Source organism: Siphateles boraxobius, unplaced genomic scaffold (assembly GCF_051911475.1).
Source record: "Siphateles boraxobius isolate OS27281-9 unplaced genomic scaffold, OSU_SipBor_1 130, whole genome shotgun sequence".
Lineage (NCBI taxonomy): Eukaryota > Metazoa > Chordata > Actinopteri > Cypriniformes > Leuciscidae > Siphateles > Siphateles boraxobius.
Window position 1 is genome coordinate 38,926,880 of NW_027508734.1, and position 15,739 is coordinate 38,942,618.

Genomic DNA, 15,739 nt, shown 5'->3' on the forward strand with positions numbered 1-15,739 from the left:
GGCATTATCAAGACCCACAAATTTTCCACAATTGCATTATTATACAACATTATATTCAACATTATATAGAAGTTTAATGTAGGACTGACACTAAAACTCTGAAAGTATTTTTTCTCACACTATACACAATACATATTGGCCCTCATTTATCAAAAGTGCGCACACCAAATTTCCAGCGTACACCTGGCGTACACCCAAAACCACGGTGACTTTGAGATTTATCAATATGGACGTTGGCGTACGGCACGCTCAAATCCTACACCAGCTCAGGAGGTGGTGTACATGTACGCAAGTTAGTGCGGAAGTTAGTGCGGAAATGCGCAGAAAAACAATTCCTAACACCACAAAACGCACTGACAAACTAAAAGATATGATATATTATGACCCACTGTAAAAAAACAACAACAACATAGTAATTATAAACTTCAGTGTTTATTTTTGTGCAACATGGACTTCAATGTTTAATTTGTGCGACTTTACCAAAGCATTTGATTTGTAGGCATATGTATTCCTTCAGTTGCAAGCCTGTGCGCTTTACCTGATGTTTCAAAATGACATTCTTCTTTTAAATAATAATAATAATAATAATGCAAAAATAATAATAAAGACATTCTTCTTCTAAATAACAATAACCGTCATTAATAATAAAAATCATAATATTATTCTCCTCGTTCGGTGTCAGCTAGAGGCTTGGATCCGGTGGGCCTCCCGCAGTCTGACTCTGGCTCCTTTTTAGTGCCGAGACGCGCCTCTTTGTGGTGATCTTTATATCTGACCACTTTTTTTTCATCTACAATAAACAAGAAAACTCATGCTTAAAGGGTAAGTTCGGCGTTTTACAAGTAAAGCCCTGTTTTAAGATCATTTCTGATGAAATCGAACGGTTAAGATTAAAATTTGGACATGCTGCTGTCCCAAATTTTTGTGCACCTAAAGCTGCAGTAGGGAGTTTTGAGAAAATGTTGACTTAGCCTGAAAATTTGAACAAGCACAAATTACAGGTCCAACCCCCTTGCTCTCTGCTGCGCTACAGCCCTCCCTCCACAGCTCCTCCCCCACAACGGAGCCTGCCGTGAACGCGCAGGCTAGTAAGCAGGACCACCGATGGCGGCGGATTATAAACAATTATGGAACATTCACTAATAGGGACGAAACATCAACAGTATGCTTTACATTGACTATGGCCTGCCCATACTTTGACTACAAACTTGGTCCTCAAATCATTATGTATTTTGCAATACATGTAACTTTATAACGTTGCACTCTTTCTATAAGTTATAAATAGCTAGTAAGATAACGTTAAAGGATTAGTTCACTTAAAAAAAAACTTTTGCTGATAATTTACTCACCCCCATGTCATCCAAGATGTCCATGTCTTTCTTCAGTCGAAAAGAAATTAAGGTTTTTGATGAAAACATTCCAGTCTTTTTCTCCATATAATGGACTTCAATAGGACACAAACGTTTCAAGGACCAAATGGCAGTTTCAGTGCAGCTTCAAAGGGCTTTAAACGATACCAGACGATGAATAAGTGTCTTATCGAGCGAAACGATCGGTCATTTCAAAAATAAATAAAAAAACTTTAAGTTTTATTAGCACAAATGCTCGCCTTGCTCTGTTCTGTGATGCACGTTTGTGATCCTGTTCGAACTCGTTCATCAAAATGAACAAATCTTTTTTCGAGTCATTTCGTTCTTTGAATGAACAAAATGACTTCGAAAAAGACTCGTTAAAAATGAAAAAATCTTTTTTATTACAAAAAAGATTCGTTCATTTGGATTAACGAGTTTGAACAGTAGAGTCACGAACGACGGTACGCGCTCGCGCTGTGCAAGAGAGGGGTGATCAGCGCGTACACGAGCGTGATTGACACTACTAAGACATTCCTCCTGGCTCTGATAGGTTGTTTCTGACCGGGAGCGGTGTATTTCTGCAAATGGCAATAGGACCACAGGGAGGAGCCAGAGGAGCTTGATTTTTTCACAGGTTATCTGTCTCATATTCTACTGTCAGGACATAATGACAGTTTTAACAAATATTTGTTTACAAAAGTTACCTACTGCAGCTTTAAACTTTAGTTTACAAAGACATAAAACTCACCGAGTGGTCTGGGGTGTTCACTGATATGCTCACGCAAAAATCGCTGCAAAAGATGCTTTCCAACAGGTTTTATCGTAGTTTTTTGAAGAATTTTCGGTTGTGAGGCGTTGGAAAAATAGGTCCACAGTTTTACAACGAATGGTAAAACGCCTGTTGGAAAGCATCTTTTGCAGCGATTTTTGCATGAGCATATCAGTGAACACCCCAGACCACTCGGTGAGTTCCACGTCTTTGTAAACTAAAGTTTAATGCGTTTATATGAATGATTGTCCCAATGCACCTATGAAACCATTGTATAGGTGGGGCGGAGGGGGTGTGAGGGGGTGGTGGTGCTAACACAAAAACCTAAAATTCTCGGGACAGCAGCATGTGTCCAAATTTTAATCTTATCCGTTCGACTTCATCAGAAACGATCTTAAAACAGGGCTTTACTTGTAAAACGCCGAACTTACCCTTTAACTTGATCACTATTGGTCTATATTAAGCAATAAAACATTCTTACCTCTGCTGGAGTGCGCTTCTCAACCCCCACACTATTAGCAGAACTCGTAATTTGGGTTCATATTTTGTTTTTGTGGGCGCCTTTAATCCCACTCTTTAAACTCCCAAATAAAACAATTTTGCTTCTTTCCACTTCCCTGGTAATGGTCTCGATCTCCACGTCGGAGAAGTTTCTCTTCTTTGCCATCTTCCGTGTGTCCATGGCGTAAAATGAGGGCGTGGGGGAAGCGGAGACTTGAATATAGGGACGTGTTATTCTAATGACGATCGTTTTCAGCCGCGGCAATTATCAAGGGCAGGTATTACGTACACCTGGATTTCAAAGGTACGCACAGCTTCATAAATCAGGCGGTGAGAGGAGTGTAAGCATAATCTTACGCCAACATATACGCCCGTTTCTACGCAAGAATGATAAATGAGGGCCATTTTCACTATCCACAATACATATTGTAGCATTTTTGTATTGCGATATATTGTGACACGATATATTGTTACACTCCTACTTATTGTAGGTGTTACCTTAGTGATTCAGGATAAGACGGTTTGGAAGATGGATCCATGATTCCCTCCTTATTATATAAATTTTGCATAGTGTACCTTCAAATAAAGCTATACACAATTGGACATCAGTGTAATTCAATGTCATCTTGTTGGTTTATTTAGGAAAAATTTTAATCAATATTTAATTTCTTGATTTAAGATGCACTAAACACTGTATTTTGGCATTATATGAACAGTAGTATAGCACAAGTGCTGAGTGTTGCTTGACAATGTCTATGAGCCGTCTCTTTATGTAGGGTCACTAAGCACACCTTGTTCCTGCTGTTTCAGGGGGAAGAGCTTAATGAATCTGCTCAGGAGAGTCGTGCCAATGCTGAGATGCACAGACTCCTCGTCCAGAAGTTCCTCAGGTTGCCATGGAAACCAGAGGTAAAACATCCTTTTATAGTGTTAGAAACGTACACTTTAGTTTCCTACGAAGAAGTAATGTGTAAGATAATACTCAAAACCACACTGGCAGTGTGCAATATAGCTCTCTCTCTCTCTCTCTCTCTCTCTCTCTCTCTCTCTCTCTCTCTCTCTCTCTCTCTCTCTCTCTCTCTCTATCTATCTCTCTCTCTCTCTCTCTCTCTCTCTCTCTCTCTCTCTCTCTCTCTCTCTCTCTCTCTCTCTCTCTCTCTCTCTCTCTCTCTCTCTCTCTCATTGAGTGTGATTTTCCTTAGGGAGGCTCATCCTCCCATAGCTCTGCATCCCATCAGGAATCATGCTAAAATTACATGAACAGCTGGCCGAAATGGCGAGAGAACAACAGGCTCTTTATTGATGATGAACCAGCCAGTTCTGCTTAACCCTGCTATCTTGTTTTATATATAAATGATTTTGACACCCACAAACACCTGAATATCAAGCTTTAACCCTCTGGGGTCTAAGGGGTTTTTGGGGTCCTTGAGGTGTTCTGACATGCTCTGACATTTGTGCTTTTTTCAGTTATTTATAAACATGTTAATGGCAAAGGTGTAAATTCAATCTATATAGCACAAACGGGGCTACCGTAATATGTGAGCAACATGTATGTACATGTTTTCATTTTTTAGAGAATAATGTTTATGCGTGGTTATAGAAAAAACTAAAACACTTAAAGTGTCTGAAATAAGGCCACAAAACACATACTAAATATGTGTCCACAAGACTTTTGACTGTTGAGTGTTGTTGCCTAGAACTTTTGTTTGGAAATGCAATATGCGTGGAGGCGTGTTCACACCTGAGAAGACAAAGGCCGGATAATGTGCCACACACATAATGAGCTGCATATTAATTAGCCTTTCACACAGGTGTGTCACAGGATCCCAAAGAATGCAAGGACAAAAGAAATTATCTATATATACATATTTTACAATTATAAATTGTAACCAATTACAAATAGGTTACAATTACAACAACAATTACAATTTTAACAATATTTCAAGTGTATTTCTTTGTAAAAAACTATACATTTTATCATACGTATTAAAAAAGGTAAGGATTCATTAATTTGAATAGTGGAACAATATAATAACATCTTAGTTGATAATTCAATATACCTACTTTATTTTTGACAAAACATCATACTATAGTATATTTAACTATGAGCAGAAATTGGTGAACAAAAGTGTACCTATTTAATGTGACAGTGGTCTTTTTTACAGTCAAAACTTTATAATCTATCCAAAACTAATCACAAAATCTTGTCTAAACATTCATATTTAGTCTGTAACATATTGTGTATGATATATTAGCATATATTTTATTTCAACATATTTCAGTCTATTTTTACTCATCTTAGTGGGCTATAGCAATATAGTTTGGATGTGTTCATGTAAACATAGCGTTTACTAATGTAGGTGCGAGAGTGAATGAACGGCACAGACACGCGCTGTATAACTCTAGTAAACAAAGCGCTCGCGCCTGTGCCGTTCATTCATCATTTAGCCTACACACAGACACGCAATTCATATTTAAACAGTATTTTTGAGGTTTACAGTCAGACACTATTCAATATCGCGATTAGAACAAAGCACTTAAGAATAAATGACTTACTACATCAGCTGGATCCGTTGCTCCTCGAAATAAAACTACCAGCACGTCTGGTACATTTTCCAGGGTTATTAGATAGTATTATTCCTCACAGCGTAGGGATACGCTGTGTACACAGCTGTAGTAAGATACTTACTAAACACGATGTGTTTTATAATCCAGCTGGTGGGCGTTGACATGTTTGAATGGCTTGCCTTAGATCATTTGCGTTTGAATACCGCGCACCCTCCGTTGGCGTGGCACATTAACGCGTAATCATTTATAATGAGCTGGAAAGAAAAAGACTGACATCTCTCTCTTTTCATACAGATTACATAAACTGAGAATATTTGTTCCCTTTCGTTGTCACTCCGAGTTACGTCGGATGACGACGAATGGGGTTTCGCTTAGAAAGCCTATCAACTTCGAGTATTACAAATCGAGCCAATGGCAAAGAAATGCCATGGGTCTGCGGAATTTGCATGGCGTAACTCCGCCCCACCTCGTGGGTATAAAAGGAGGAAGCCGGCAGCAAGCAGATATGTTTTCGCTTCGGAGCCAAGTGTATTCTTCTCTCCACAAGCCATCTCTGAATTGTCAGCTTTACAAACGAGTACCTCGAGTGTTGGTGTGACGGCGATCTACGGCGAGAGCGTGCTTCCTGCTGATCTGTTGCAGTGGTCTGCCAGTCGGTGCGTTTCTCCCCGGGTGCTTCAACACTTGAGTTTTCTCTCACTAAAAGAGCTTACACGTGGCACGTCTTTTTAATGATGTCTCGCCCGTGTACTTCTGGTTGCGGCAGATTGGTATCGGACTCTGATGGGCACGAGCGTTGCATAGTATGTTTGGGCATTGATCATGCTAGAGCAGCGCTCGTGGATGACTCATGTTCTCTCTGTGGGATCATGACCATCGCGTCATTACGGTCGAGACTCCGTGAACTCGCAAGAGTGAGAGTCCCCTCATCCACCCCCCGTCCTGCGGCTGGTGGCCAGGGTGATCTGAGGATTACGGTCTGGAACAAGGCGCCGACTATGTGTCCGCGACCCCAGCCCCTCTCTTCAATGACGGTGCCCGCTAGTGAACTGCTGATTCCCGCGGGTCTACCCTCTGGTGGCCCGCGTGCTTCAGTTGAAGCTACAGAGGAAGATGCCATGTCTGTTGCAGCATCACTAGGCGGGTTTGACTCTTCTGGAAGTGAGGGCTCGTCACAGCTGCCACCTTGCGGTGTGCATACGGCTGTGCTCGAGTCTGATCCGGAGATGACGGCCATGCTTTCCCGGGCAGCCGCGAGCATCGGACTTGAGTGGAGGCCTCCACCCTGTCCTGAGCGCTCGCGGCTGGACGATTGGTTTTTGGGTAAGGCCGCCGACCCTCGTCCTCGGCAAACCCCAATACCTTTCTTCCCGGATGTGCATGATGAGATCTCGAAGTCCTGGAAGACCCCCCTGTCTTCTCGGGACCGCTCGCTGGTCTCATCCGCCTTTCCTCCCCTCGATGAGGCAGCTGCCCGTGGGTACACTGGGCTTCCCCCGGTTGAACGCTCTGTTGCCATGCAACTATGTCCTCAGAGTGCTTCTTCTTGCTGCGAGCCTAAGCACCCATCCAAAGCCTGTAGATTTTCGTCAAACCCTGGTGGCGAAGTCTTACAGAGCGGCGGGACAGGCGGCTGCTTCACTGCATGCTATGGCCACTCTGCAGGTCTACCAGGCCCAGATGCTCAGAGACATGCACGAGGGTAGGACAAACCCAGGGCTCTTTGATGAGCTGCGCGCCGCGACCGACCTTGCTCTCCGGGCGACGAAGGTTACCGCGCGCTCCCTGGGTTTGGTGATGTCCACAGCTGTGGTCCAGGAGCGACATCTGTGGCTGAACCTGGCTGACATGCGGGACGCTGAGCGGACCCGTCTGCTTAACGCCCCCTTGTCCCAGGCCGGCCTCTTCGGCGGTGCAGTTGAAGACTTTGCCCAACAGTTTTCAACTGCCCAGAAACAGACCGAGGCCATCAGACACATTCTGCCCCGCCGGCCCGCTGCTGCCTCCACCTTGCCGGCCGGGCAGACGCCTCGACCTGTTTCCTGCCGAGGGCGCCCTCCTGCGGCTCCCGCCCCTCCCGCCCGGACCACGCAGCAGCCTCCACCCAGGGCCGGTCGCGGAGTTAGCCGTAAGAAGGCGCCACAGCCCTCTCCTGCCCCGCCCCCCGCTAAACGCCGGGCCAAGCGGCGCTCCTGAGACGGGCTGCTCAGGGATGATGATTGTTTCTCAGGAGGTGGTAGCAGGACCACTCCTTCCCCCGGTGGAGGGCCGGGGGAGAATCTTTTGTTCTCCACTCCCCGCTGCTCACCCACGGGTGGGCAGCACCCTAATGTGGTTAAAGTCAGAAACAATCCCCTCTTCCCTGAGCTCACAGAGTTCTCGGGCGACACAGAGCGCCGCCCACAAGCCGTGCTCTCCTCGCCCCCCTCTGTCCCAGAGGCGGTTGACACGGCGTGCCGTCCACGGACCGCTTCGCCCCTGTCCCCCTCTGTCGCCAGACCCCTGGCAGAGCAGGCCCCCGCGGGACGACCAGCCTGGTCCTCCCCTGGCCCCCTCTGCCAGGGCGCGGTTGCTAACTGTGCCCCCTCTCCGGGCCGCTATGCCGTCCACATCTGGGCCAGTTACTCCGCTTCGCTGCCCCTCCGGGGGGACGCCTGTGGCTCGCATGATCCCGTTGGTTCAGTTCCTGGGAGCCTGGCTAGAGTTTCCCCGTCTGTCCCACTGGATCGCGCGTACCGTCAGGCTCGGCTATGCGATTCAGTTCGCACGGTCTCCTCCCCGCTTCAGGGGAGTCCGCTCCACTTTGGTCGGTGGCAATGCCCCTATCATGAGAGCAGAGATTGCCACCCTGCTGGCGAAGGGTGCAATCGAGACTGTCCCTCCAGCCGAGATGAGGTCCGGCTTCTACAGCCCCTACTTCATTGTCCCCAAGAAAACCGGTGGGTTACGGCCAATCCTGGACTTGCGCGTGCTGAACCGCTCCCTTCACCGGATGCCGTTCAAGATGCTCACCGCCAAACGCGTTTTCGAATGCATACGGCCCCAGGATTGGTTTGCAGCGATCGACCTGAAGGACGCCTACTTTCATGTCTCCATTCTTCCTCGACACAGACCGTTCCTCCGGTTTGCTTTCGAGGGGCAGGCATACGAGTACGCGGTTCTCCCTTTCGGGCTAGCCCTGTCTCCTCGCATCTTCACGAAGGTCGTCGAGGCGGCCCTTGTTTCCCTTCGAGAGCAAGGGGTTCGCATCCTGAGTTATATCGACGACTGGCTGATCCTAGCTCACTCTCGAGATCAGGTTTGCGAACACAGGGACCTAGTGCTTCGGCACCTAGCCCGTCTGGGCCTTCGGGTCAACTGGGAGAAGAGCAAACTTTGCCCCGTGCAGAGGATCTCTTTTCTCGGTATGGACATCGACTCGGTCGCCATGTCCGCGCAGCTTACGAGCGAGCGCGCGCAGTCACTGCTGACTTGCCTAAGACAATTCGAGGGCAAGAGTGCGGTTCCACTGAAACTTTTTCAGAGGCTCCTGGGGCATATGGCATCTGCAGCCGCGGTCACGCCGCTCGGATTGCTTCATATGAGACCGCTTCAGCTTTGGCTTCGCGACCGAGTCCCGAGGTGGGCATGGCAACACGGCACGTTCCGAGTACCAGTTACTCCGACCTGCCGTCAGTTCTTCACCCCGTGGACGAACCTCGATTTTCTCAGGGCCGGTGTCCCCCTGGCACGAGCTTCCCGGCATGTTGTTATCTCAACAGATGCCTCCACCACGGGCTGGGGCGCCATGTGCAATGGACATGCTGCTGCGGGCTCCTGGACAGGACCCCAGCGGCTGTGGCATGTCAATTGCCTCGAGTTGTTGGCAGTACGCCTTGCCCTGCACCGCTTCCGGGCGTTGCTCAGGGGTCAACACGTACTAGTCCGCTCAGACAATACCGCCACTGTAGCGTACATCAACCATCAAGGTGGTCTACGCTCCCGCCGTATGTCACAACTCGCTCGCCACCTCCTCCTATGGAGTCAGAAGCATCTGAGGTCGCTTCGAGCCATCTTCATTCCCGGAGCGCTGAACTGTGCAGCCGACGAGCTCTCACGGCTTCAGCCCCTCCCTGGAGAATGGCGACTCCATCCCCAGTCGGTTCAGCTGATTTGGGACCAGTTCGGGGACGCGCAGATAGATCTGTTTGCCTCTCACGACTCGACCCATTGCGCCCAGTTCTATTCCCTGACCGAGGGCACGCTCGGCACGGATGCTCTGGCGCACAGCTGGCCGCAGGGCCGCAAGTATGCGTTTCCCCCAGTGAGCCTTCTTGCGCACACTTTGCGCAAGGTCAGGGAGGACGAGGAGCAGGTCATTCTGGTTGCCCCTTACTGGCCCAACCGGACCTGGTTCCCCGAACTAGTACTCCTCGCGACAGCACCTCCCTGGCCGATCCCTCTGAGGAAGAACCTTCTTTCTCAGGGACGGGGCACCCTATGGCACCCTCGTCCCATTCTTTGGAACCTCCACGTGTGGCTCCTGGATGGGACGAGGCAGGTTTGAGTACCCTACCACCAGCGGTGGTGGCTACCATCACTTCCGCTAGAGCGTCGTCCACGAGACACGTCTATGCGTTGAAGTGGAACCTCTTCGTCAACTGGTGCTCTTCTCACCGAGAAGACCCCCGGAGATGCTCGATCAGTGTTTTGCTTTCCTTCCTTCAACAGGGGCTGGAGCGAAGGCTGTCTCCCTCCACCCTGAAGGTCTATGTTGCCGCCATTGCCGCACATCATGACCTCATCGTAGGTAAGTCGGTGGGGAAGCACGACCTGATCATCAGGTTCCTGAGAGGAGCGAGGAGACTAAATCCTCCTCGTCCTCCTCTCGTTCCCTCTTGGGACCTCTCAGTGGTTCTAACTGCCCTGAAGAGTGCTCCCTTTGAGCCCCTGCAATCAGTCGAGCTTAAGTTCCTGTCTATGAAGACAGCGCTCCTGGTTGCACTGGCCTCCATCAAGAGGGTTGGGGACCTGCACGCATTCTCCGTTGACGAAGCGTGCCTGGAATTTGGGCCGGCTTCCTCTCACATGATCCTGAGACCCCGGCCTGGATATGTGCCCAAGGTTCCTACCACTCCCTTTCGGGACCAGGTGGTGAACCTGCAAGCGCTGCCCTCGGAGGAGGCAGACCCAGCCTTGGCACTGCTCTGTCCAGTACGCGCTCTCCGCGCCTATGTAGACAGAACGCAGTGTTTCAGGACCTCAGACCAGCTCTTTGTCTGTTATGGTGGGAAGCTGAAGGGAAAGGCTCTCTCCAAGCAAAGGTTGTCTCACTGGATAGTGGACACCATTGCTTTGGCTTACCAGCAGCAAGGTCGACCGTGCCCCCTTGGTGTGACTGCCCACTCCACCCGGAGTGTGGCGTCCTCTTGGGCTCTAGCGCATGGCGCCTCGCTAACAGACATCTGCAGAGCTGCAGGCTGGGCGACACCTAACACATTCGCCAGATTCTATAATCTCCGAGTGGAGCCTGTGTCCTCTCGTGTACTCGCTTCAACCAGCTAGTACCGGACCCGCTCAGGTGTCTTCGCTTGCTCGCCATTCCACTCCACGGACTGGATACGTGCGATATTTTCCTCAGGTGAGCTTCTCCGAAAGCCCTGAGCTCCTCCAGCACTCCTGACGTCGGCGCCAGTGTCTATTGCCTGTGCGTCGGCTAGGTGCCTCCCGTGTGCATGGTCCCTCCTCTGAGCGACCCTCACATGTGTATTTCCACTGTAAGCCTCTCTGAGCGTGTGTCTTTCCCTTGGCAAGCCACCTTGCCACCCCTGGGGTTGAAATTTCCACCTGCGGCTGGACACCCCAGTGTTTTCCATATGCTTCCTTCGGGTCATATGTGTATTCTCTAAGTCCCCCCCCTCCGGGCTGGCATTAATTGCATACTTCCCCTAAGCTTGGGATATGCTTCCCAGTGTACCTTGTTATTCCTGTGTTATATGGAGTCCTTTGTCCAGGCTGACAGGGATCTCGATTTACGCAGGGCACTGGAAGACAGCTGAGAAGGTGGTGTGATTAGACTGGTAACCCCATTCGTCGTCATCCGACGTAACTCGGAGTGACAACGAAAGGGAACGTCTACGGTTACGTATGTAACCCTCGTTCCCTGAGTAGGGAACGGAGACGTTACGTCTGCCTGCCACTTTCCGCTGTACCGCGGGGATCGCCTGAGCTCAGTCTTGGCTCCTCAGCGAAGAAACATATCTGCTTGCTGCCGGCTTCCTCCTTTTATACCCACGAGGTGGGGCGGAGTTACGCCATGCAAATTCCGCAGACCCATGGCATTTCTTTGCCATTGGCTCGTTTTGTAATACTCGAAGTTGATAGGCTTTCTAAGCGAAACCCCATTCGTCGTCATCCGACGTAACGTCTCCCTCCCTTACTCAGGGAACGAGGGTTACATACGTAACCGTAGACGTTTTTTTATATAAATTAATTCATTTAAAAGAAGAAAGTTCAAGCTTCATTATGTAGCTTCATATTGTAAGTGTTTGCGGAATTATAGTTAATTTTCGGACGCTTTATAGAATGGACTTAACTGACAGAGAGAACGCACAACGCGCATCATGTTTGTTTTTCTTTATTTGCCTGCTTTATTTTTTTATTATTTATTTCCCAGCCTGCTTTCCAGGAGAAGGCGGAGCCTTTACAGCTCGTGCCTCGGATACTCTGCCAAAAACTAAAATATCTGTTTGGTTTTGATTATCAACTCTATTGCAGTCACACTCATATGACATTGTAGTTCTACCAGAAAGACTCGGGAGATAAATTGAATAACAAGCATATATTTATTAACAGCTCAGCAAGCATACATTTATAAAGTTCTTTGGCGTAGGCCCCGTCCTTAGCGAGCAATGCGAGGGTAGCCAAATCTGCATGTCCTGCCTGAAGATGAAGGCAGGGGCGCAACCAACCCCCCGGAGGTATGGGAAGGGACCATCCTGGTGGTGGTGGGGAGGATGGAGGGGAAAGGGAGCATCTTGGTGGAGGTGGGGAGGATGGAGGTAAATAGCAGCGTCAGCATCTGCAAACTCAGACAAGTGTGAGTACCAATCTTTTATACTGCAAATATTAGTACGTGATTGGTTAGATGTGAAGGCAATAAGTGACGCAGCGATTGAGTCTTCCTGACAGAACTTATGCTAAAGCTTGCATTTCTACCAGAAAGACTCGGGAGATAAATTGAATAACAAGCGTATATTTATTAACAGCTCAGAAAGCATACATTTATAAAGTTCTTTAGCATAGGCCCCGTCCTTAACGAGCAATGCGAGGGTAGCCGAATCTGCATGTCATTCCTGAAGATGAAGGCAGGGGCGCAGCCGACCCCCAAAGAAAGGAGGTGGAATAATTTCTCCAGGACGCAGCCCGCCCCCAAAGAACTGTAAGTATACCCACCAGTCGTGGATCCTGCAGTTCCTAAAACCAGAAAGAAAATAAAATTAAAATAAACGTGATAAAAGTAAATCATTTGAATTTCTTTTTTTTTTTTATAGTAAATGGTTAAGATGACCACCTATAGGCACGGCCGCAATGGACCATTAGACTGCAATGGGCCGCACATAGACATAGTTAATAGATGACAAAGAGACAAAGTCCTATGGACCACGCATAGAAGCCATAATAGCACAAGGTCGAGATGAACACATAGAGTCAAGGCCACGATGGACCACTTGACCATGATGGGCCGCACATGAAAGCCGTTGAGGCGACGGTCATGATAGACCACATAAACACAAGGTCAAGCTTGACAACAGGCCATGATTGGCCACATAAACACAAGGTCATGCTTGACCACAAGGCCGTGGTAGACCACGTAAACACAAGGTCATTCTTGACCACACGGCCGTAATAGACCACACATAAGCGAGGCCGCGATGGACCAACATACCTCAATGGGCACACTCAGACAAGTGTAAGTACCAATCTTTTATACTGCAAGTATTAGTACATGATTGGTTAGATGTGGAGGCAATAAGTGACGCAGCGATTGAGTCTTCCTGAAATAACTTACACTGAAGCTTGCATTTCTTCATCATCATGAAAGTTTACTATCTGAAGTATTTTTTTAAGAACTACAAAAAACTGCTTGTTTGGACCACAGAAAAATGGTCCATGTGGTTCGCAAGCCATAGGTTTCAGACCTCTGTTCTAGGGGAACCCCTGCCCATAAAAATCCAAGTTCTATCTGAGGGCTGAAATGTACGGAGGCCGTACGTTGTGATATCTATGCAATGCATACCAAGGTGCCATGCCCATCTCCGGACTCGAGTCTGGCAACCTGTTTAAATGCTTGGGTGAACCTTGTGACGTCATCGCACTGCGTCTGCCAGTTGCTTAGTGTCACACGTGCCTCAGACATCGGGTTCTGTGGGACGCGTCCCCATAATATAATTCGACACAGTGTGGTGTTCCTTGGAAATGGAGCATGAATTATTAAACATGGTTTCATAGCATTTTTTTATATCAAGAGCATTTTTCATGGTATGACCCTTAAGCATCATGTCTATATACCGTACATAAAGGAACTTCAATATTGTAGCCAGCAGCTGCTGTGTAGCTTTTTTTCTAAATACTGTGAAACAGACTCTAGTATTTCTGAACGATAAGCCAACAGCCCTTATCTTCTTTCCCCACCTCATCGAAATAGCAGCTAAGGAGACCAGACACTATGTGTGATAATGAAGAGACAATGATCAAAGAGGGTCCCTGACTGCATGCTGCCCCCAAGGCCCCCTTCCTTTGGGCCTGTGACAGATGAGCTCCTTGTTCGACACTGAAGTTTCAGTTGCGGGCGAACCCTCCAGGAAGTTACGAGAGCAGAAAAGCTTCCATAAGACATGTGATTTTGGGAGCACCAGATGCTAGAAATAGCAACGGCGCAAAGACGTCACACAAGAGCCCTTGTGCTGCTCCGTTCTCCCGCCGTCTATCTCATTGGAAATGTGTCAATTGTATGTCAGATATTTATTCACAATGATACACAGCAGCGAGAAAAAAATACCCCAGTGCAGAGATAACCTCTGTTTTTATCCATTGATTTATGTGCTTTCCTCTCTGTGTTATTGAATGTCATTATATGGCCAGTAGGAATAACCAGGCTGGGAAATATATCATTAAGGCTTTGGCTGGTAGCACAGTGAGACAAAAGATCTCAGGCCATCCATTCACACTCCATATGCCGCAGCATAAGATGCTCTTATCATGCACCGCAGAATGTATTTTAGAGTTGCTTATAATTCAGAGATAAAGGGAAGATGAATGCTATTAATTTTGTGTGACAACACAAGATTCACAGGTATTTATATCATACCTTATTCTAACAAGTACAGACAAGTCTATTACTGATACACAACGAGACTATTTAAATATTTTGTCTGGGGGATTATAGTGGCAAATCCCATTTTTTCATGATTTATGGTGCATTTGTATTACATCGCTCGTTTTTATATAGATGCTGTCACAATCTCATTGTTTCCCCTTGCGCAAAACAAACCAGGGTGACAGTTATTCATCTATTCTGAGCATGTGAAAATTTAAATAGTACACTTGATAATGCCCAGAGCTAAATCCACCGTACCACCTGTGACCACATTGTACACTTTCTTTTCCCTCGACTGAACCCTTGCCATGTGCGAAAGCGCCGTGGCAATGGAGTCACAGTCCAGTTGTATCCATGACAGCTGTAAACATTCCCAAGATTGCTCAGATTTCTATGGTGTCCTGTCCGCCTCTGAGTGGGTGGGATGCCAATCCCACCATTCACATCAGATGCAATTATATAGGCAAAATTTAAGCATAGCTGTGAGGAGAGAGACCTAATGACTGACAGAAGGGGAAAGGCAATGTAATGTGAGCTCACCTGCATGATGAGTAATGCTTGTCTCTGTCACCGCCACCACCAGGAGAATTACAGAAAGATAAAGGGTGGTGAAGAATTTAGTACATGAAGATTTGCTAAGGTGCACACATTTCCTGCTAAATCCCACCACTGCTGCACCAACTCTGTGTAATGCATTGCCCAATTTTCCTGTTTATGACAATTTGTTTTTACTGAAAGCATTTCTGCGTATCCAATATACAATTAATCACTCTGTGAGCAAACTGTGAGCATTTTGTCGTATCCAGCTTTTCGTGGCAAAACATGATAATTATTATTTTCCTCCTGAGGAGAAAAATATATTATTGGTATTAGGCCACTACGTTACAGATGAAGCTTCATCTCCGCTTCCTCCGGATCACCAGAGGGTGCTCTTACCAGAATATGGACTGTTGCTATTTGGACTACAATTCCCATAGGCCCTCAGTCCTGGGACTGATTGTGCAAGCACCTGCAGTTCAACACACACACACACACACACACACACACACACACACACACACACACACACACACACACACACACACACACACACACACACACACACACACACACACACACACACACACACACACACTATTTAAGCACACCACACACACACCACCACTGCAAAATCTTGATATGCTAAGGTGG

At 47.5% G+C, this 15,739-nt stretch overlaps 1 protein-coding gene across 1 annotated transcript in view; it reads left to right on the forward strand.

Annotated features, from left to right (window-relative positions):
- b4galnt4b (beta-1,4-N-acetyl-galactosaminyl transferase 4b) overlaps nt 1-15,739 on the forward strand; it is a 171,754-nt gene that overhangs the window by 100,630 nt on the left and 55,385 nt on the right. The window contains exon 4 of the mRNA XM_077229364.1: nt 3,433-3,531. Coding sequence (XP_077085479.1) covers nt 3,433-3,531 — 99 coding nt within the window. The remainder of the gene's footprint in view (nt 1-3,432; nt 3,532-15,739) is intronic.